This window comes from Tachypleus tridentatus, chromosome 12 (assembly GCF_004210375.1).
Source record: "Tachypleus tridentatus isolate NWPU-2018 chromosome 12, ASM421037v1, whole genome shotgun sequence".
NCBI classification, from domain to species: Eukaryota; Metazoa; Arthropoda; class Merostomata; order Xiphosura; family Limulidae; genus Tachypleus; species Tachypleus tridentatus.
The window spans coordinates 89,503,299-89,526,907 of record NC_134836.1 but is presented as its reverse complement, the minus strand read 5'-3'; the positions used below and the strand labels follow the sequence as shown (position 1 = coordinate 89,526,907).

The window sequence follows — 23,609 nt, the reverse complement described above, 5'->3', positions numbered from 1 at the left end:
CATAATTAAGTGACTTTATCTGAAAAAATAAATCACTGAGCAGGTAAAACATGAACAATTCTTTGAAAAATATTTTGATAAATAGAAGGATAAAAAGGTATGAAGTATAAACATATTCAACAGAAAAAAAAATGAAACTGTTTTACTTAAACAATAATTGTAGCACTTCTTTAAATTGCTAATACAAATCAAATTAATTTATAATAGCTTTTGTAATTTTATGGACTTGTTTTAGTGCATGACAATAGGAGAATCAAGAAAAAAATATTCCTTTACCATCAGTTTTGAAGCTGAAGGAGCACATGTTTTTTTCACAAAAAGAATTTGTACTATAGAAATTGATTTCCTGTTTATATTAGTTTTCTAATATGGAAATACAAATGTTAGAGCAGTGGTGGCAAGACAGGCCATGCCTTTCTTAAAGTTAATAAGAAAATTGCAATGAAACCTTTTATTTTTTTTCCCCAGCTGGTCATTAGTTGGTTATCTTTTTTCTTTTTTTTTTTTTTGTAAAAGAGCAAAACCATTTCATATTTATATTTAACCACAAAAACAAGTCACATAAATATAGTTTTGTTATAACCATTAACAGGGAGCTAAGTAATAGTAAAACCTCTTACTTCAGAATATAAAAGTATAGAAACTGAACTGCTGGTAAATTTTTTTTCCACCAAGAAGAACAATGAAATTGCATACCTAACTTACAAGCCATCACAATTTCGTATCCTATATATATTTCTACTAGACTTATTTGTCTGGTATAAGATATAGATAGTAATTCTACTCTAAAAGTGATGTTTTCAAATGTATTGTTTTAGTGTAAAAAAAGAAATGTAATTATAGCTAGAAAACCTACTTTAGAAACAAAAATGTCATTATTAGTTTAAACAATTCAATCTTTAGAAATGATTAAGCAAATTACTGTAAATAAGAGTTATTTTTAGTGTAAGCAACCTGTCTTATTGTTATAAATAAAAGTACTTAAATACTACATTGGTATCAATTTCTCTGTTATTACAGATAAGAGAACTTATATGACAACATTATATTCTATAGCAGATTGCGACTTGTTCTTTTTCTATCTTTAAATAAAGAATGTTTGCACCCACACCAGTTGTGACTTGTGGTAATATTCTGACACATAAGAAGTTAGAATAAAATCACCTAGATTAGTATTAAGGACCAATTAAATCTATTACAAGAGGTAACTGTACCTTATATACATTGGAAGGATCATTATCTAATGGAAGTTAAACTAGACTGGTTGTAGTTTTGAGGTGAAACTCTTAATGACAGGATATTAAATAAAATCAGTTCTTGTCATATCTCAGTACAGGGGCATTGCTGGCTACTGAAAGGATTAGGACTTTAGCCTCAAGAAGTGTCCACTACTGAGAACAATAAAAAAATAATTTCAATGTAGCATATTAAAACCTTACATAACATAAATTTGTGTAACTGTGAAATACACCTAAGGTATAGGCCCTAATGGTCCCCATGCCCAGCAATGCCCCTGTCTGAGTTTATGGTCATTAGCTTTTAACATAAGAAGTAACAGGTTATCTATCACATCACACTGATGTTGGAGGATCTTTCAAAACAACACCAGGCCGATGTCTTCTTTGGACACAAGCATATAGGATAAGAGTAATGCAGAGAAAGGATGTGAGTCCAAGAAAGCTGGAAGTCATCACAAAAACTGTCAAATTACACTGAATTCTTCTGTCATTCTTCAATGGATGGTCAGTAAACAGTGGAACAAAATTGATCCAGAAGTTCATGCTGCTCATATGGTCACTTCTTTTCATTATAGCTTGTTCTCCTAGGTCAGCATAGACTGGTTTATCTTTAGTGTACGGTTGCCAGGTAAAATTGACCTGGACATCATCATTCTTTGGTGTTGGATTTCTGAAAATATCATCTAATTAATTCTTATTCAGAACGAAAAATTGTTCACCACAAATTGATAGACACATTATACTTATTACTGATATTTACAGAAATGCTTAGTGGAATGCTCAAAGGTTAAGGAAGATCCTGTATCTTGCTGAGACTTTCTGTTACTGATGTAACATTTCATTTGTAAAACGTATCAATAATTTTGCCACACTTTAATAATGTATCATTCAAACTTTTTTGTATATTCTGATGGGCAGTTTTGGCATAACAAATAGTCAAGACAATCATTAAATTATAGTCATTCTAGTTGTCTTTGTTTTTTGTCATTCTCCCGAGATATCACTTAGTCTATTCATCTATGGGAGGAGTATAGCATGAATGAAGACAGCAGTTTTATCCAAGCATTCAGTCAGGTGATATCTTAATGTTACAAATGGTGCTTGAGTCACAGCAGAATGCATTAGAATCCCATTTGGCCACTTATTTTGGTATTTTAGAACAAACCATGTTAGTTTCACCTGAAGATACTACTTGGCTAAAACTTCTGTCAAGGGTTGTTATCCATGATTAAACCTGAAATTTAGGTTTCCATGAAAAACCTTCAGCTTCAGCTCATAAAATGAAGTAATATATCGAACATATACTCAAAGATTATTCACGACGACATTTTGAGAAACGAGTTTAATATAAACGTTCAGTATAAATTCCTTGTCCCAGTTTTGTTACAATTGTTAAAAAAACATCATTTTCTTTTCTGATCTACACTTCATTGATTATAAATAATAATAAAAAAGAGTTACCCATATTTAGCAAAGTTACTCCATAGCTTGACAAGCACATTACTAACAGCTTGATCTTGTAGGGTTCGGTATGCATTCTTGACAGCAAGTTGTGGGTAACCTAAGATATAGTACATCTCACTCTCATGGTATGCTCCTGAAAATAAGATTTATTTACAGAATAAGTAATATTCAGAGAAATGTTTTTTTGAAAGTTGTATTCCTCCACTCTAATCCTAGTAACTGAAAATACAGAATCCTTTCCTGGAAATTTCTTGCACTAGTAAACTTAATAATCCTTCTAAAGTGATTAACATTACTTATTCTAGTTTTATGTATAGATATCCCTGAATTTATGAAAGGAATACATTCCTGAAGAACATAACACATGATGAAAAAAAGCTTACATTGATGAAAATGCTTTTCCCATTATTTTAACTTGTTAACTGTCAAGTATTTAAGCTGCTATGGCAACTCCGAACCAAGTTCAAAATACAACTCTAGTGCTTTTTCATTTTGTAATCTTTTTCGTGACGCCATTTTGGAACGAAAGTGAAACAATATGTATGTAGGTCAAATGCATGTATGGTGCTGACATCTATCGTTTAAGTTAGGTATTATTGAGAACAAATTAACTCGTCCGTGGCACTGTGTTACTGATCGGCTTGAACGAGTTATCTTGTCTACGGCACTGAACAGGTTAAAGGTAAAAAATGGGAATTGTATTCCTGAACCAAATTGTTACTACGATTTATTATGTCCAATTTTATATCCAATGTTATTGTCTAGGGATAATATTTCACTGGGGCAGCAGTTGAGGTTGAAGAAGGTCTCTTACCAGACATTTAGATAGGTTATGGCTGATAAAAAGTACAGATCATGTTAGATGCAAGACATAGAACAAAGGCTGATTGACGCTCAGACATTGCATGAAATGCTTGTGTAACAAGACCTTACAGCAGATGGTTCTGTGCTATGGCTAAATAAAGGAGTGGCAAGCCCTTCAAAATTTTGTCTAAAGCATTCTACTGAATTTGAATTACGTAGTAGTGATTTTAAAAATAGCTTAGTAACTAAAGATATTTCAATATTATAGTAGAGAGAAATAGCTTTTTGGTTATTTGAATTTTTTAATAGAGAAAAGCTGTTTTGTAATAGGCAAAATTTTCTTCCAACTTTTACACAAGTTTGCATTATAGCAAAAAATGTTAATACAACTGAAAAACATTCCTATAAAAGTTAATTACATTATATCTAAAGAACGTAAGCCAAACATTCATGAAGCAAGAGATACCTATCTAACGATCATTAATTTCTTGATCTAGACATGTTTGTTTGTTTAATACATCACCATGGGTCCAGATTCATGTTATGCAGTCCATACAATATGGTGAGGGTAATCTATAACATGCAATGGTTGCTGTAGTTTAGTGTTTGTTCGGTGACAACATGCTTGCATTTCCAAAGAAAAAAATCATATTTATGTAGTTAATTTCCAGCTACAATAGTTATATACTCCTACAAAATACATAATGTATACAACTCCATACTTCTGGTTCTCTTTTAAACACAAAGATTATTTTAGGTATGTCTGTGAAACTACATTTTAAACACATCAAAATATCTCATCAGATTTCAGAATGGATTTATTGTTACACTCACTGAATCTCAACGCTTCTTTTAAGAAATAAGCATAAAGTAACAGGTGATTCTGTACTTACCTAGCCAAGGTCGGTCCTTACTTATCCAATCGTCAGTGCTAGAGTATGTAAATTCATACAGATAAATAGGAGTGTAATTTTGGTTTACTAACAACTGAACATGCTTCACACAGGGTGCTTTTAACCCAGCATCTCCCAGAATCTGAAAGACAATCACGTGAGAATTGTTTTAAGCAAACAAAGGTTATGCAGTTAAATTCAATATCATGTTTATTACTTCAACTGTCATAGTGTCATCAGACTGTCTGAAAACAGTTTGAAATACTTAACATTCCCATAACTATATATTTAGTGTGAGATCCAAAGATGGGCTTGAGGTCAAAATAACACAAGTACTTCATTGTTTGTGATTGGGGATTTTATCTTCTACTAGGTATCTGAATGTTCCTTAAAGTAAGGAAACACTTCAATTGAATTATTGTGAAAACATTTATAAATGCATTTAACTAATCAAGAATAAGTGATGTGTTCATTTATTAAAGATTGAATCTTGGAAGGGTTAAAAATTGGTTAAAAGTTTGAATAAACAAATTATTCTATAATTATTGTATCAAATATAAATAGAGTCTTTACACTTTATCACGTGCCTTACTCATTGAATACTGCTAAATTCATGATATCTAAAGATATGTCAAATCTTCTTTTAATACAATGGCCTCTATTACCTACCTAGTAATTCATTACACTATTCAATAATCATAAATTTATTTGATTTAATGTGTCCTAGATGTGTCATTGGTGGCATTCATATTCAATGTAAAACTTACTAGTGTCCATGATAGTTTTGGAAAAACCCTATTTCAATTTCTAAATGTAATGCATTTGAAAAGCAAATTATACATGAATATGTAACCTTTGTTACATTAAGTAAGAAAAAAGTGACTATTAATCATAAAACCTAAATATAAACTAAACATTCAGGGGGTTGCACATGGGGTTCAAGCATTGTCATCTCCCAAGCAACTCTAGACATAGATTCATGCATTTTGACAAGTGTAATGCTGGTTATTTGCATGCACATGATGTACATGCAATGATTTATAAAGTTTATATATGTGTGTGTGTTAACAACCTCACCAATATTTGGTATTCGAAGCGATATTACTTTGCTTTCTTTTCCATAATATTGGCTTCACAGTTAATAATCAAAATATTATCTTCTTAAACTTTAGGCTTTAAGGAAAAAGACCTCTCTTTCTCTCTGAAACTTAAAATATACAAATTAAAAATAACAAGCTTTCCACTTACTGCCCCATTTTAGAACACCAGGTACACCAGTAAAGCATTTTCTCAACTAAACTACCAATCTGCTTAAAGAATTGTTTACATCTTTGAAACAATATTTGAAAAATAATGAACCTAATAAGATATAATCATCAATAAAACTCCACTCTCAAGTCACATCCATAATCCACATTACAAAAGCCCAACACCTTTTGAAGCAGTTTATAAAACATTTGAGACTTTTCATTTTCCAACCTAATTTAATGTAGTAGTTTAAATAACAAATTTATAAACATATTAAGATAATATTGTCTGAATATTCATTCTCAAGTGAAAATTATCTGAAAAGCTCTGTGTGCCAAAACAAACTACAAAATTGAAGTTAATTAAAATATCATATAAATATCAAGTCAACCACCATACCATACACTAGTAAATATATCTACAAGGAATTTGATATTTCAGTGTGTGCACTTTTACACACAATATTCAACTTAAGAATTCAATGATTAAATAAGAATAATAAATAATGCTTCCTGTGTGAGTGTGTGTATTCAAATAAGTAGATTTAACTGAAGTTTCAATTTACACTTCAGAAACTTTTATATATACTACAAGAAAATATAATATGGTGATTTTGAAAGGTTGACCTTTCAAAAGTGCCTGGGTTATAGAGTTTTTATCATTTTGTATTAAGGCCTCTTCAACCAACGTGTTTTTTTCTGATGTCACCAATACAGTAGTTTTTGTTGCACAAATATATATGTATAATCAAGTACACTGAAGTAACATGTCACTGTGATTGTGAAATTTTTTAAATTAATAATTTATGTAATAAACCTTTTACTAGAATCTAGCAATGAAATAAATTATCAATTACTTGCCTGTACCAAAGTACGAATGTTAGCAGTTGTTGCATCTTGTGTGAAATTGTTGAAGCCACTAGAACGATGTTGTTTAACAACGTACTCTGTATGTACAGCATGAACTAATGCCTCCAGGTTATCAAGATTATCAGCTTTTGGATCCAGCATATTTTTCAAGTATTCTTTCAGCTTTTCTTTGGTCACTTGCTCCTCTGCAGGGTCTTCATCTGAATAGAACGTTTTAACATAACTTAAGTGTCTATCTATCTATATTTTGTATGTTGTGTTTATACTTATGTAATATACATGGGGTAATGATTTAATCAGTCCATCATTATACCATGGCCTTTAAATAATTTTAGTTGTTCAAACATATCATAGTTCCAAACAGATAAGTATCTGGATGATAAAACTTGAAGGTCAAGAAGTGTCCAAGATTATATTAAACATGTCGTAAATTAGTTTCTGCTTCACTAACTGATTACAAATTAATGTTTAAGCCTTATTTAGTGTACAGTTTTGGTATTGAGTCTGTTTGTTTGTTTTTAAATTTTGTACAAAGCCATATGAGAGTTATCTGTGTTAATTTAGCAGTGTAAGACTACAGGGAAGGCTGCTAGTCATCACCACTTATCCCCAACTCTTGGGCTACTCTTTTACCAACAAATAGTGGCATTGACCATCACTTTATAACACACCCATGGCTGAAAAGGCAACCACATTTGGTGTGATGGGGATTGTAACTCACAATCCTCAGGTTAACACTGTTACCTTTTCAGAGCTGTGTAATGATTGTAAGTACATAAAATTGGTAATTATGTGTTTCTCCAGTTTTTTTATATCAAAAAATTATATATTGATCAGCTATTCAAACCACCAATGGTTTTTAAGAACTGCTGTTTGTAAAGGAAAGTATTTAGCCATGAGCAATGAACAGGGACAAAATAATTTGGATTTGATTTCCTTCTAAGTTAATGGCTGTATAATTTTTTAATTTCCTTTCAGTCACATGGATTCATTTTATCTGTTTTTCTTCTATAACAAATAAAAATAACTAAAAAAGTGACTTCTGGATATTAGAATCTTTTATCAGAAAATAATACTGTTTTGTTTCACATTTTCTTTATTACAACACAAAGACAGCATGGGATCATTTGGTCCTTCAAGGCTGTCATTTCTCATCAAAACTTGAAAAAAAAAGGCAAAACTTATATCGAATCTTTAGTTTATGTGGAATTATTTATTTTACTTTTTAAATTCTGATAAAGTGCTGGCCTATACTACAGCTTAAAGTTACTCGCTCTGTAAGTCAGTCTCCTCCTTAGAAAAATAAAATCATCTCAATTGGAGCTTATCCCATTTTTTAAAAATCTTAAATTTGTGTCTTTGGAACACAGTGCAAAGAATGCAGAGGACTTTATCTTTCTAACTCTCTAAATCAGTGGTTCTTAACCTCTTTCAGTGTTTGCACCCCTTTCAAATCAGTAATCATTTCTCGCACCCCCTGGAAACTTAAATATAAAAATATAAAGCATACTCTTATGTAAAAATATAGATTTGCTTTAATTATTCATGGGCATCCTCGCACCCCTTGGGAATCATCTTTGCACCCCATAGGGGTGCAGGCACCCCTGGTTAAGAATCCCTGCTCTAAATAATCATGTAAACTTCAATAAAATCATATCTTACCCATCTTTCTCCAAGAAAACTTAAGAGATCTTAACCTGTTTCCATAAGGTAATACTTCCATCCTTGAATCATTACAGTGTTCCTCCTCTAAACCCTTTCCAGTAAGTTAATATTCTTTCTTAGAAACCATAACTGTACACATTATATTAAATTAGGCTTAAGTAGTGATCTGTATAGAGATTATTACCCCTTTTAACTCCTAATCAATATGTCCATAAATAAACCACAAAATTCTTTTAGTTTTTCTGCTTTCAATACAGCATTGCTACAATTTCACAAGTAAGTTATTTGCTGCTATGCCAAGTTCCTATTCTTCCGACATGCTGTTTGGTGGTTCCTAATTTATATTAAACTAGTGATATAAAGTACAGTATTACAATGTATCATCTTGCACTTGTTTTAATTAAAGGTTTTTACCAAATATTTATACAGATGACCAATTAAAATCATAGACCTGAATAAACTGAAAATAAAGCAAAATATTATTCTTGTTCAGTATCTTTTTTATTTCTTAACTGGGATTTAGTTTTCTTTCACATTTTATACTTTTGAATGTTTGTTTGTGCATATCTGTATGAACTTTGCAATTCTTTTTCTTTTAATTGATATAAATATCATTGTGCATAAAATTTAACTTAATGAGAAATACAATTAAGCCAATGAAAAACAAAGTACATTTTACCTCTCACCTAAACCACCAGTATCCCATGACATAAAATTTCTATGGAATTGTTAATAAGTCAAATAAATACATATTTATGCACAGCCATAGTATAAAACACTAAATGAAATAATAATAATACACAATCCATGAAGCTTTCAACTGGTAATCACTAACACAGTATACTATACTCAGGAAGTATACGTGAATTATTATAATATTATTGGACATTATTTCACCATCATATAATTTGTTACAATCCCACAGTTTGAATATACTAACTAAAATACTGTGTTTGCAAGCCATTCAAGTGTAGCATAACCAGTATGAAAGATCTAAATTTAAAAATATATGTAATAAGTAATATTTCACAAATGCTAATAATATGTAGTTTCATTGTTAGATAAGATGTTGACAAGTAAAGATTTACAAGCAAAATGCAGACAATTTATTTTGGGGAACATATTATACGTTTTGATAAAACATTGGTCTGTTCAAACATGTAGTGCCTTCCCCAAAATAAAACTACTTCAATATGCTTATAAGTTGTTTGTGAATCTGTTATTGTATTAACATAATATGCTTCAATAGACAAGCATAACTGAGATATAAAACACCTGTGATACAAATATTAGTGTCTGCTAATTACATCAAATTTCTTTTACCCTAACAATTCTACCATCTTTTAGTTAATAAGGAATAATCAGTAGGAAGAAAGTAAATTTTCAAATTGTCACTTCACTGGCTACTAGATGTTAACTACTCTAGCCTTTATGAGTTCATTGCCATACAGAGTGCAATTTTTGGATATCCATATCAGCAACTTATCTGACAATCACAACTGACTTAAAATAGCAATGGAATAGCATGTATCAGAACTATTTTTGATATTGTTTAGTGTTTTGTAGGTAGTATAATGCCATTGAAAATTCACTGGTTTTGGAAAAGGTATGTAACAGTACTTTCCAATACAAACCATACATATACTCACATCATAAAGATGTGTCAAGATTTGGAATTTAGAATTTCTAAGATTTGGATATATACATCTCATACTAGCAGTACTGGAAAACAAATAAATGTAGATAAAGGTGGGGTACTGGGGCTGTCCAAAAAGACATCTGCAACAAGTCACATATCCCAAATGTAGTATGCAAAGTGCTGCATTTTGTATTTAACAGGTGAGACTCTACCAACACAAAGATCAGCAGCAAAAACCATCTACATGCTCAAGGCAACCATATATAAAATAATTAAGAAACATTGCTTTCCAGAAACATGGTCAACAGGACACTAGTTCACAAAGATAGGGCTTCCAGTCATACTTCCCATTCAACCATCTCATATCTAAGCAGCTAAAGAATGAAGTGGGTATTCATGCACTTGCAACACCTACAGACTTCTGTGCAATCAGCAAGTTGCAGTAAATGGTGGAAAATTGTCATCCTTGTATAGCTGATGAATTACAGAAGGCATCAGGGAAAATGGAAACTATGCAGCAGAGCTGTTGTTAAGATTCATGTTCGTAAGTTAGAGGATGACCAGATGTGAGGACATTGGCTTTAATGATATAATAAGGCTCCAAAACAATAGCATTTTCCTTGCAAAGATAACCGACACTACCTTGCACATAAATATTAATTCCTAGCATAAATAATCTGACACCATTGCTGACCATTGATCAGGGCATTGTATATGTTACATATGATAGTCCAATCATAAAACTTGAGATTACTTCAATTTTGTTCATCAGGAGAGCTAGGCAAATACTCAAGTGGCATTTCTCAAATGATAGTAGTATATGGTTAAACCTACTTTGAAAACACAGAATGCACAAATTCATCTAATTCAGAGTAAAAATTGTTTTCAGTTTTCTAAATTTCAATTTTCATCACTGACTATTTTACAAGAAACAATGTTGTAAGTTATATTTTTAATTTTGTAATTTAGATGTTACAGTGCACACTGAATTAAGAGCAAGTTAGTGTTAGAATATTTGAGAATATTAATAAAAGAGAGGCAGGCTTTGTCAAATATGTAGTGCATGTGTTAGGTCATAAATATGAATGAACCAGGCAATAAGATAAGTAATCTTGTAATTAAGTATTAAAGTATCAATACAATATAGTTATTTTCTAGATGACAATGGGAATCAGTGTGTTTACGTTTTTGAACCTCTGTTAGCTCTCACACATACTGAGTTACTTTTACGAAGTTAATTGACTTTCACATTAATATAGTTCAGATAGTGCTGCTATAAAGTGTACAAGCCTGTAATGTAACAGTAATTTTAAGAAAGAAGTAATATTAATTTTTTATTGTTACGTGAATTTGACATTGAATTATTTTCATCAAATAATTTGAAAGAATTTGCCCATAAAGGAATAATATTGCCACACTATGTATTATTGTTTTGTTACAAAATCTAGTTTTTTAACAGAAAAACATTATTTTGAGAAAAATATAAACATACAGTGCTCCATCCATATAGAGACTTCATCTTTTGTGAATCCAGTCATGAAAGGAACCATACTGTACCGGCCTTGTTGAATGAGCTTTTCTGGATAGTCTGGTAGAAAATATCCATCTACCACAGGTGCAAACCAAATACCAAGAGCATCCTAGAAATATTCAACTAAAATCAATTAAACAATTCCATGAGCTTTAATCAAATCTTTAAAGTTCTATAAATATTGGTCAATACAACCTTCATCAGTAATCAACCTAACTGAACAAATCCATGATGAAACAATATGAACAATACAGTGGTAGATGAGACAAAACTACAAGACATCTAAAAACAACAAAAAACACAACATACAATGAAATCACGATAAAATAAATACATTCCTCAAATAAAAAGTGAAGAAAAATAGATAAAACTAATAAATACATAGTTGTGTGTGGCCACTATAAATGAGAAACTAGAAGATTGCTCAACAATTTCTAAATCTTGTATAAAAGTATGACTTCAAGTTCAACAACTGATGAAGACAAAATGAAAATCATATTGACTGTAGATATGCTTATTACATGTCCTTCCCGCAGGACATTGGGAAGTCTATGGTTTTACAATGCTAAAATCAAGGGTTTAATTCCCCTCAGTGGACACAGCAGAGAGCCCGATAAGACTTTGTTATAAGAAAATATATACACAGTTTATTACATTTTCTTTATTTGTTTAATTTCAAATTTGAAATAATCAGGTTGTAAATCTGTGATTGGCTAACTACAAATAATGTATTTAAAACATTATATTCAAGCATGATTTTGTCTCTCCTGGTATATTTCGATACATTGATAAATATTGAGATAATCTATACTGTTGTTGTTTGATTAATTTCCATGAAAGACACGTGTTATAGCTGATGAAAGCAGAATTATCGTAAAATATAATGAAGATCAGGTGTGAAAATTTGAACACTTGTAAGAAGTGTCAGGCTGTTGTCTGACATAAATAAACAGTCCTGCTCCACTCTGTGCAAAAATCTAATAGCATTGATCATCGTGGCACCATCAAAGAGCAACTGTTCATGAAGAAAACCACACCCCTCTTTTTTCCCCATACAACTTGGAGGTAATTCAGTGAATTTAAAAACTATAAAAATTAATTTTCTGTACCCTTAGTGAGTAGAGCACATACAATCCATTATGTTACTTCATGCTGTAAAATAAACTAACTAATTACAGAGAAAATTAATAAAAATAACTCCTGTTGTTAGGTTTCCTAATTTTACCATTGTATACGTTAAACTGTTCCAAAATAACCATTCTTATTTTGAATTGATGGACTATATAGGAAAAAGCAATTCAAAAGCACTGTAAACCCACAAATTTCTCTTCTCTGACTGAACAGGGGGATTTGACCATCACACTTACAGAACACTGCAACCTTAAAAAGAAAGGCACATTTTTAAAGCAATAGGCCAAGAACCATGTAATCCAGGTACACTAACAATTCGGCCATGCCTGGTCCTTCCAAGAATGGAGTCATGTGCCAGGAACAACTATACAGAGCCACAGTAATGTATTATAAATGCAGAATGATTTTGAATGTTTGTAGTATATCATAATACATAAGGCTTGTGTTGTATAAATATCATGGTACTTCAAATGTCTTCTTGCTGAAATAAAACAATGGCAAAAAATTCATGTAACTAAAGAGAATTATATGTTATAATATCTGTAGTAACACCTTTTACTCTTACCAAAAATAAAAAATTTAAGAAATAAAAACGAATATTTTGAATTTGATTTATGTAAGTGAAAGCTGTCATAGTTTGTTTATAGTTCTGTGCAATCTACAGTGTGAACTTCATGATGCTGATAAGTGTTAAGTGTACATCCAATTCAAGGCAGTAACAGTACAACCCTTCAAGCAGTTCAATTTGGTATCTGATGTACACTTCAAGGCACTACCAGCAGTTCAAGAAAGTTGTGATAATTAAATATACCTATTTGTTCAAAACTTCTTCAGAGGTCACATTTTGTTTTCATTTATTTTTTCAATTTCACACAAAGTTACATAAGGAGAATCTGTGCTAGCTGTTCCTAATTTAGTACCGAAAAACTACAGAGAAGGCAACTAGTTATCACTACCCACTGCCAACTCTTGGGTTACCCTTTTACCATAGCCTGATGTGCTTTTGCTATACAAAAACAAACACACACTAACAAACAAGAATAGTCAAACCCTTTTACCAATGAATAGTGAGATTGACCATTATATTATAATGCTCCCATGACTGAAAGATCAAGCACGTTTGGTGTGATGGGGATTGGAACTCATGCCCCTCAGATTATGAGTGGAGCACCTTAACCACCAGTTCATACTGGGCCCACAATTTTGTGAATGTCATAAGAAACTATCAGCCATTATTTTGTTTACAGCATTATGTTAAAAATTATCTCAAATTTATTGAATACAAACACTGAGAAATAAAATTATCTCACTCTTTCCAGTTAAAATCAACACAAAGTTACCAAAAAAATAATAAACAAGAAAATACACATGTCTTATCTTGTGAATATCTTTATGTGGCGTTTTTACACAAATACTCACTCTTACAAGTTATATGGTTTCTTAAGCCAAGTCCAAAAAGTACTTCTCTGCAAAATGTTCATAACATTTAAAAAAACAAACACATTATATGATGCATAAATATTGTATACAAATATAATTATTTTCAACAACACAGGAAAACTTATTTCATGTCTTAATAACATAATAACAGTTTATTTATTAAGAGGACTTTTAACGTATTCAAAATCAATTGTAATGTATACGAAATTTCAAAAATGTGTAACTGAAGTAACAAATTCACTGACTATTTGTAAATGGGTTATAGAAATTATAGAAATATATTGTACAACTTCATTTTCAATTTTAAGACATACCAAGTTTCAACAATCAATATTGATAGTTCTTTGTCAATAAAGTATAAATTACAAGAGTATTTTGTTACTTTTTGTGTTTTGTTTCTTTGTACAGATACAAAATTAATATTTTTATTTTATTTTACTAATCCTATCTATTATCTCATCAAAAGTTTGATTGTAAAGGTTCATGCAAGGCTACTTTGGTGCCATCTGTATCAGTCACCCCTTAACTGGAACTGATAGACAAGAGCAATGGAAACTAGCCAACACCATCCACACCAGCTCTTGAACCACTTTATAATGCCTTTATAAAGCCACTTTTATAAAGTGGCCAAAAGTAACCACTTTTCACCTGATTCCAATTATTAATACTATGATTTTGAATCAGGTGAAAAGTTTCCTAAAGATTAAATTAAAGCAGAATTTTTTTATTTTTTCCAAATGTAAAAGCCCTATATCCAAGTTTGGAACATCAATATGGAATTAAGGATGTGGAATTTTTCATTGACCAACATGAAAAGTTTATATATCTCAAATTCAATAAGAATTTTATGTTTTTACAAGGTTTAGGTGTGGCCTTAATTTGTTTTTCCTACTTACAGGGAACAAATTTTTCATCATATTTAAGGTACGGCAACAGGTACAAAAATCGTTCCAACTTATGCTAATATCACTATGGGATTTCTTGAGGTAAAGTTGTTTAACATACTACCTACATATTGTGAAAAAAAAAATATTTAGACGGCTGTTTGGTGATATGGAAGGATACTTGGCCCGGCATGGCCTAGCGCGTAAGGCGTGCGACTCGTAATCCGAGGGTCGCGGGTTCGCGCCCGCGTCGCGCTAAACATGCTCGCCCTCCCAGCCGTGGGGGTGTATAATGTGACGGTCAATCCCACTATTCGTTGGTAAAGAGTAGCCCAAGAGTTGGCGGTGGGTGGTGATGACTAGCTGCCTTCCCTCTAGTCTTACACTGCTAAATTAGGGACGGCTAGCACAGATAGCCCTCGAGTAGCTTTGTGCGAAATTTCCAAACAAACAAACAAAAACAAGGATACTTATTAGATTAATACAAAAGCTTCCACGCATCATAAACCAATAACATAATACTGTTGTTGTAAACAGGTTTTAATTACGTTTATAAATGAATAATAGGTCGCACGCGCTACTCGCCGCAGGTATAGAATCCTGAATTTCAGAGTCATAAGTGTTCTATCTTGCCCGTGAACTATGACGGGGAGATGTACTGAAAATCGCCATGGCAAAAAAAAACAAAAACAATCACATTCAGTGTTGACTTGAAAAACAAATTATTGTTTTGAAATGCCAGAGCGCTTTTATTTCACACACAGTAATATCTTGATTACTTCTTACAATTTTGGGAATTCCTGCAATTGTTTTCATTGTTCGTTTTACACCGCTCGTGTCTGCAGTGTAATGGTGTCAACAGGTGGCGTTACATTCGATTTACTGCACGATATTTCTACACGTACATATCTTCATTCTTGTGCATGTTTCTAAATGGGCCTTGGTCGTACTTTGGAATAAATGAAGGTGGTGGTGGGTTTGGCGTTTTATGGCGCAAAGCAACTGGGCTATCTGAGCCGGATAAAAAAACCACGCACGCTAGTTCCAACGTAGGAGCGGTTAGGGCTACGAATACAGTAATATGATATTGTCTATTATGCTGACTGAATAAAGTTTAAAAACGTACCTTACAGACGGGTAAAATATAAAACTTCATATTTCGAATTTCTGTAAGTTTAGATTGTAAAAACACTGAATAAGCGCATAATCCTCACAGAGAATTATAAAAAACATGTTATACCCATCTTGTAGCATAGGCATGCCATAAAATTTCAAATGATCCGCTATTAACATTTGAAACTAATTATTCTATAGACACAAAAAATATTAAATTTAAAAGCCAAAACTGAATTAATGATGATTTTTAACATTATGGGTTGTTTAGCATTTTTATTTTGGTTACCTTAAACAACTGTGCTTTGTTATTAATTCACTAATATTTTCCTCCTTTTTTTTAATATTGCATAGTTACCGCCATACGAGTTGTCCTAGCCAGAGCACTTGCCGCCACTCTTCGAAGACATTTCATGAGATTTTAGTGTTTGCACTTTTCGGGCAGTCGACACTGCGAGCCAAGCGCGATGCGTAACGGAACGGATTACGTTGAATAGCCCATCTTGCAACAGAGCTCCCACTCTGCGCTATAGCTGCTGAAAACAGCCCTGAAATAAATAAATAAAACATTTTACGTTCTCAACTTTGAAACAGCAATTATGGTTTATACACTTTAATTCTTTCACTTTGTAAATACGCAAGTAATAATAGACCAAAAAACTTAGGGCAATTTCAAGATGGAGGAATACCCTTCTTCGTGGCATGGTTGCCAAATGTTTTTTGCTGCACAAGACCAAATTTGTATGGTCTTGGGACCAAATTAAGTAGCTTCGTACCAAAATAATCAAATAATTTAAAATCCATCATCAGATTGAGCTTACAGGAAAAATGGATTAAAATACATATTTTTTTTTATTTATTGTTCATGTATATCTATGTCCTATTATATCATTCGTGTGTAAGGGATTGTTATCTTTTGTAAATTTACCTTTCGTTCCAGGCTATACGATTTATAAATGACTTGTAAGATATCTGCACATTACTGAATGGAAATAAAGCAAACAAACAAACACACAAAATAACGTGAGCTTTACCGACAGTTTTCGAAAATGTTGTCTCTGTTGGCATGGTGACTGGTGAGGTTCTGCCATAGAGTTAGAAACTGAAAACTTTAAGGAACCTGGTTAACGTCCTTGATACTGCATTGTTGTCTACAAGGGCACTGAAGTACAGACACGATACCAACACTCCAAACAATCTCTCAGTAAAATCGAATTCAAGAACACAATGACAATTTCAAACTCTGGAGGAATAACCTTTACATACTCAAACTGTAAGGAAAGAAATGGAATGCACTTGATGAGGACTTTTTAACAGTTTGTTGCTTTGATGATTCGTTTTGCATCTTCATTTTTTTCTTGTGAACGTCTCTCACTGAAGATCTTAGCTCCTTACTGGTTAGTCAAATAGCTCATTAAGATTGTTACCATTATTATTGTACATTTTCATGTTAAAGAGTGTCAACATGCTATCCGTTGCTTTAAAACCTTTGCAACAGTTACTACTCATCATAAGGTGTGTTCTGATTCTCAAAATGGCTTCTAACATGCGCGATCCCATACGATGGCGGACCTTGTTTTTCACAGAGGTGACATGGGAAAGTATACGCTCGACAAGACAACTGCATTACTCACTGAGGTGGTCAAACAAGATAATGCGTTGGTTGCTAGATCTTCATAAACACGTGTCGCAAGCATCTTGATGCCTCATATTTCCTCCCCAACACTCAACGGGATCTTTTACAATTACGCCATCTTTAAACACACTAGTTTCTTCATTCCAAGGGCGACAAAATTTTGCGGTATTGACTGTCGCACACATCTGTTGCTTTTTGTAGAAGATTCTGAAATGGAAGTTCCCTGACAGATACTCAGTCTGTTTGAGAAAGAACAATGCTAGGTGCCAATCCTTTCAGTCCAGTGAATAACTGCCAGTTTGTGGGCAGTCGTTTTTCAACTTGAGTCTTGTTTGTTTTTTGAACTTCGCACAAAGCTACTCGAGGGTTATCTGTGCTAGCCGTCCCTAATTTAGCAGTGTAAGACTAGAGGGAAGGCAGCTAGTCATCACCACCCAGCACCAACTCTTGAGCTACTCTTTTACCAACGAATAGTGGGATTGACCGACACATATAACGCCCCCACGGCTGAAAGGGCGAGTATGTTTGGCGCGACGGGGATGCGAACCCGCGACCCTCAGATTACGAGTCGCACGCCTTAACACGCTTGGCCATGCCGGGCCCAACTTGAGTCATCAGTTCGATAATCATTTGACGGCATCTCTCCTTGACAAATCGAATCTGGTCTTTGGAATTCTTTTTACATCTTTCGTTCTCAAAACAAAATTTTGCACCAAACTGAACTTTTGACATAGGCAGCTGTATTCCGTTCACATCATACACCCTGCTTTAACGAGATCTGTAGAGAACGTCAAATTCATTTATTAGCTTTTCAGGATTGGCATTTGTTGCCTGAAAAAGTGCGTTTACTTGTTCAAACTCTGAAACGAGCGGTACCGCAAAAAAAAATTTAAAAAAATCGAGATAATTGGCATCATCTGCTAGCATGTCCGCAATCAAACGCGCTTTGCAACGCATGTCCTGTGTTCCATATTGGCTTGTGGATGTAAAGTTTGTTGCTGTTGTTTTTGGAATTTCGCGCAAAGTTACTCGAGGGCTATCTGCGCTAGCCGATCCTAATTTAGCAGTTTAAGACTAGAGGGAAAACAGCTAGTCATCATCACCCACCGTCAACTCTTGGGCTACTCTTTTACCAACAAATAGTGGGATTGACCGTCACACTATAACGCCCCCAGGGCTGAAAGGACGAAAGTGTTTGGTGTGACGGGCATTCGAACTCGCGACCCTCGGATAACGAGTCGAGTGCATTGACCCATCTGGTCATGCCAGGCCAGATGTAAAGTACGCCTTCAATTCTTCCCAGTTTAACAAAATGTTTGACATAACCTTGCCTCGCACTAGCCATCTTGTGTTTGACATCTTTTGAAAAGGTAATGGCACGCCAACCCTTTCATCGCCTGGATTCATAATTTCGAATAAATCTTTAAAATTTGAACATCTAAGGGTACTTTTCCTGAACCATGCAGGAATTTCACTCTGACGAAAACCTAAATTTGAAGGTAGTTTTTCAAAGCCCTTCTGAATGCAAAGCGCAAGACTGTGGCAGGTGCATGATGGTATCTTAACGTAATCTGGTGACGCATCTCAAAGCTCAACCACAATGAATTATTTTCCCATACTAAGTTACCAGCTCCACAACTGGCAAAACCAATACAGTTAGACAGACTCAATTCTCTTTTCTCAAGCTGAGATAATAGTGCTTCGTAAAGAACTTCCCCATTCGACAACAGAAACAAGTCCCAAAAATGATGTTTTCACCGTCCGTTCGTCTTCGTCATAATATCTTGCATAAACGCACATGTTTTTATCACTAGAAATGTCAGTAGACTCACCAGCTAGGAAATAGTATTTCTTGTTTCTCATTTTATTCATTACATCGTTTTCTAAATAAGGTGCAATCACGTTTTGAATGAGCATTGAACACTTATTTCGGTGCAATCAAAGGTTTTCGAGGTAACTTCCCTTACCACGCTTCTTGATGACATCACAAATGTGATCAATACCACTAACAGAGCAGTGACAACACACCGCATCCGCGAGTTTTGTTTCACATTTTTTAAGTTCCTTAGAAGTTTTTGATGTTGTCTTTAGAAAATTTATAGAACTGCACGACGAAAGAATGGTACTTCTAACCTTATGTTCTTTTGTTTCACTATGTGTCTTTAAGGCAGCCTTTCTGGGACGCAGATTTTTCTTACAAACTTTACGATATGTCTGCTCATCCCAATCAGTACGCTTACTCAGCCAAGGGTACTCTCTTTCCCACTCGGGATGATACTTTCTTGCAGGCTTGTAATCTTTCCACTTCGGCATTTTCAAATTTTTATTAGTATATTTAACGTAATAATGTGAGCGAGAAAAGGCATATACGCAACTGAGTTGCACATCACACGTAACTTTACACAGCGCTAGTTGATGGGTTTGGTCACACATAAGCAACGTTGCTTTGGCAACAGTATACCACACGCATGCGCGAACGTGATAGGGAGCGCGAAAAGAAATGACCGGGTATGTGAATGATATGTCAAAAGTGTAGCTTAGTTATATAGATAACAAACTAATAAGGCCCAGTATAATGTATTTTCATGTATTTAGTCTCAGAAATTCGAGATTAAGACCAAATTAATACCAAATTTTTGCTTCAGTACCAAATCTTTATTTTCGGAACTAAACAGCTTTGTTCAGTACCAAATTTGCCCAATTTTGGTCTTGAAAAGCACCAAATGGCAACCCTGCTTTGTGGTGGTATAAAGTTACAAACTCACGTGGCAGTGCTCGTGACAGTTCAAACTACACTTTCAACACTTTGTAAATAGCTAAACTTTAATGTATCTCGTAAAGAAAAATTAGATTAATGCGGAAGTCGATTATTGCCACCGAAAGAACTTAGTGCTGGGTTCCTTTTTTAAAACTTAAGTCCCCGTCGCGCCAAACATGCTCGCCCTTTCAGCCGTGAGGGCGTTATAATGTTACGGTCAATCCCACTATTCGTTGGTAAAAGAGTAGCCCAAGAGTTGGCGGTGGGTGGTGATCACTAGCTGCCTTCCCTCTAGTCTAACATTGCTAAATTAGGGACGGCTAGCACAGATAGCCCTCGAGTAGCTTTGTGCGAAATTAAAAAAACAAACAAACAAAACTTAGGTGTACATTAAAATAAATATGCTTACAACTATTAATAACATTTTCGAACATTTCAATTTTTCTTGGAATATTTTCAAGTTTCTTTAAAAACCTGAAAATCTTTAAAAACTTTTTTCAAATATTGTGTATTTATTAACGGAAATTTTTTGTTCATACTTACAGTATTTTTGTCGCTGGAGTTTTTCAGTCTATTTACTGTTATTATGCCAGTTTTATTACGAACTTGGTAAGCTAAGGATGGTTTAATACTGCTCAGAGATTTGACAATTTAAAATATTATTTCTAAACATTTATATCGCTAAGATCTTTCTTTATATGAATAAAGCAAACCTTTGGATAATGGAGACACCATGTGTAGACTCACACAAGCGCCCCCTGCACTGTTTCCAAAAATGGTAACGTTATACGGATTCCCACCAAAGGATAGGATGTTCTTTTGAACCCACTCCAGAGCTAAGACTTGATCTAACATTCCATAGTTTCCAGGAGAATACCGGTCTTTTGTACTAAGAAACCCTGATGATAAAAAGTGAAATGATGTAAGTTTTTAATCAAAAACATAAAATGTATATTGTTTACATTTTACAACATTATGTAATGTTCTGAAAGAAAAAATGAACCTCTCATTTGCGAACCATACACCACTGATGCCTTATTTTTCATGTACGGCAAACAAGATAAATATGGATCACAAAACATAATTTAACAACATTGTTACTGTTGATCACAATTGTATGTGTTATAAAAACTGAACTGGCTTTTGAAAATATTGTGTATGTGAAAAAAAAAAAACTTACATAAAAGTAAGTTTAGAATTCAAACAATATATGACAAATATTACATGTTCAAATAATGATTTAAGAAACTTTAGTCGTCATATAAAACATTTATCACTGCAACCAATAAAAATAACTATTTTACCTAATGGCCCCAAGCGATAGTTCATTGTTACAACCACGACGCCCCCTGCCGACGAAAGCCATTCGCCTGGATAAAACCTGCCACCACTTATCTCGTAAGAACCCCCATGAATATACACCATAACAGGTATAGTATATGCAGGTATGGTTCGGTTTGTCACATTCTCGAACACAGGCTGGAAAATTAAATATGCATATTAATTCCGGCCGAAAATCGCGATTTATTCATCGGACGATCACAGCCTCCGATAACCTCTTTGTCCCTTTGGCTGAAAACTAATCTAAACCATATTATTATAAACCTTTTATAAGTTTATCAAGGCATGGTGATAAATATCAGGACATCAAAACAATAATTCCGGCAGAACGCGTAAAACAAATATTTGTTTAAAGAGTTAAAGTTTGGCGAATAAATCATAATTCTCAACCATCTAATGGGTATATACGTACGAATTTAATCAAGACCCAAGAAATTTTGAAACGTAAAACTGGCATCTAAAGATAAAATAATTCACGTATAACGTGATAACATTGAACTCTTCATTGAATTATTTTGTTTTTTATAACATTTATTGACAAGTTTTATTTCTAATTAATGATTTTATTTGAACGCAATTTATACAAGTTGCTTATGGTTCAGTCAACTACAATTAAAAATAAAAGTATAAGATCCGTGTCCCTGTAAAACTGTTTTTCTTTCAAAATGAGTTAAATATACCAAAAAGCCAACCTGTGTATAAACTGGTGTTATTATTATTCAACAAACAACTACGAAATATACAAAAAAGCCAACCTGTGTATAAATTGTTGTTATTATTATTTGTTAACAAACAACTACTGTATAAATACATACCTCTGGTACGTAAATATTTAAACTCAAACAGTCCTCACTCTGACGATATTGGTTAGGGGAACGTGCTTCAATTAACTTGATTTGTTTTTTATTACTTATTAGATCTTTTATCTTGAAGTGTTTATGCTGAATGCAAAGAGATCCAAATTCCGACGCACTTAAGATACCAGACCACGGTTCTTTCGGAACTGGAGCCTATAATTTTCGTAAAAAATAAAATTAATACCTTGTTCAATCTTTGTAATTAATTTAAGCTTATAATTATGTGTAACCAAAGTTTTTTAGATATATACACAAACAGATGGGTTAAAGATGGCTAATATGTTCGTGCCACTCAGCATTTAATATTAATCCTAGTTACATAGCTAAAAACAGCTAAAAGTCATAACTTTAATTTTCGCTTTTGTATAGTATTAGTAGGATATAATGTGTATTCTTATGAACCTACCTTGAACCTATGAAGTCCAACAGGAGGTTCGGCGTAAGGAATGCCTAAAAACGTTACGACACGTTTGTTGTTCGGAAGAATTAAAACTGCACCCCTAACTCTTCCATTCGCTGTGTCTGCCACAGGAACTGTAGAGGAATTTGCCACGGAAGGAATAGGCTGCAGGTCTTCTGTACTCATGCACAATGGAATTACCAAAATAACAGGTAATAGAAGCACTAATTCAACTGGCATGCTTAAAGTTATCATGTTGAAAGCAAGGCTCGACTATGCCTCGCAACAGCAACTAATACATTCACAATGTACAAATAATATTCAATAAATAAAGAATGTCGAAACTCATACTTAGTCTAAATAAACCAATAAAAATACAAGGTCTTAGAAGCTACTCTATCCGATTACCTAGCTTAAGGGCATTCCTTCTATTTTGAGCCAAGCTTTAATTGTCTTACAAGTACCGAAAACGTATAAAAAGCCGATGTCTTCAGAACCAAAGGTCTCTGTATCGACCTCCTTTTCATGTCACGCGACTAATCGTCACGATGACGTAAAACTGTATCGAACAAATTTTGACTTTCTAATTTCTTTACTGCTTAGTCCTGAACGTTCAGTTATTTTCTCTTGACATAATGCAGTACTTGTTTTGGCTGGAATTGCAGATCAAAACCTAGGTTTCGTGTAACTTAATTATA

The 23,609-nt window shown here is 33.3% G+C and overlaps 1 protein-coding gene across 5 annotated transcripts; it reads right to left on the bottom strand.

Moving 5' to 3' along the window:
* Window positions 1-23,609, bottom strand: LOC143233951 (acetylcholinesterase-like). Of its 5 annotated transcripts, XM_076470880.1 has the most exons (10): window positions 22,918-23,609; window positions 22,470-22,664; window positions 21,618-21,792; window positions 21,027-21,212; window positions 16,278-16,467; window positions 11,313-11,460; window positions 6,508-6,716; window positions 4,400-4,541; window positions 2,700-2,835; window positions 1-1,908 (listed from the first exon to the last, which is right to left on the bottom strand). In XM_076470880.1, the coding sequence occupies exons 5-10, from the start codon at window positions 16,332-16,334 to the stop codon at window positions 1,572-1,574; spliced, it is 1,029 nt and encodes a 342-aa protein (XP_076326995.1). In that variant the 5' UTR covers window positions 16,335-16,467; window positions 21,027-21,212; window positions 21,618-21,792; window positions 22,470-22,664; window positions 22,918-23,609; the 3' UTR covers window positions 1-1,571. The 5 variants fall into 5 exon arrangements, 4 of the variants coding, with proteins under 4 accessions (XP_076326995.1, XP_076326998.1, XP_076326997.1 ...); XM_076470883.1 differs by lacking the exons at window positions 21,027-21,212; window positions 21,618-21,792; window positions 22,470-22,664; window positions 22,918-23,609 and having other exon boundaries at window positions 16,209-16,342; XM_076470882.1 differs by lacking the exons at window positions 16,278-16,467; window positions 21,027-21,212; window positions 21,618-21,792; window positions 22,470-22,664; window positions 22,918-23,609 and adding an exon at window positions 15,933-15,977.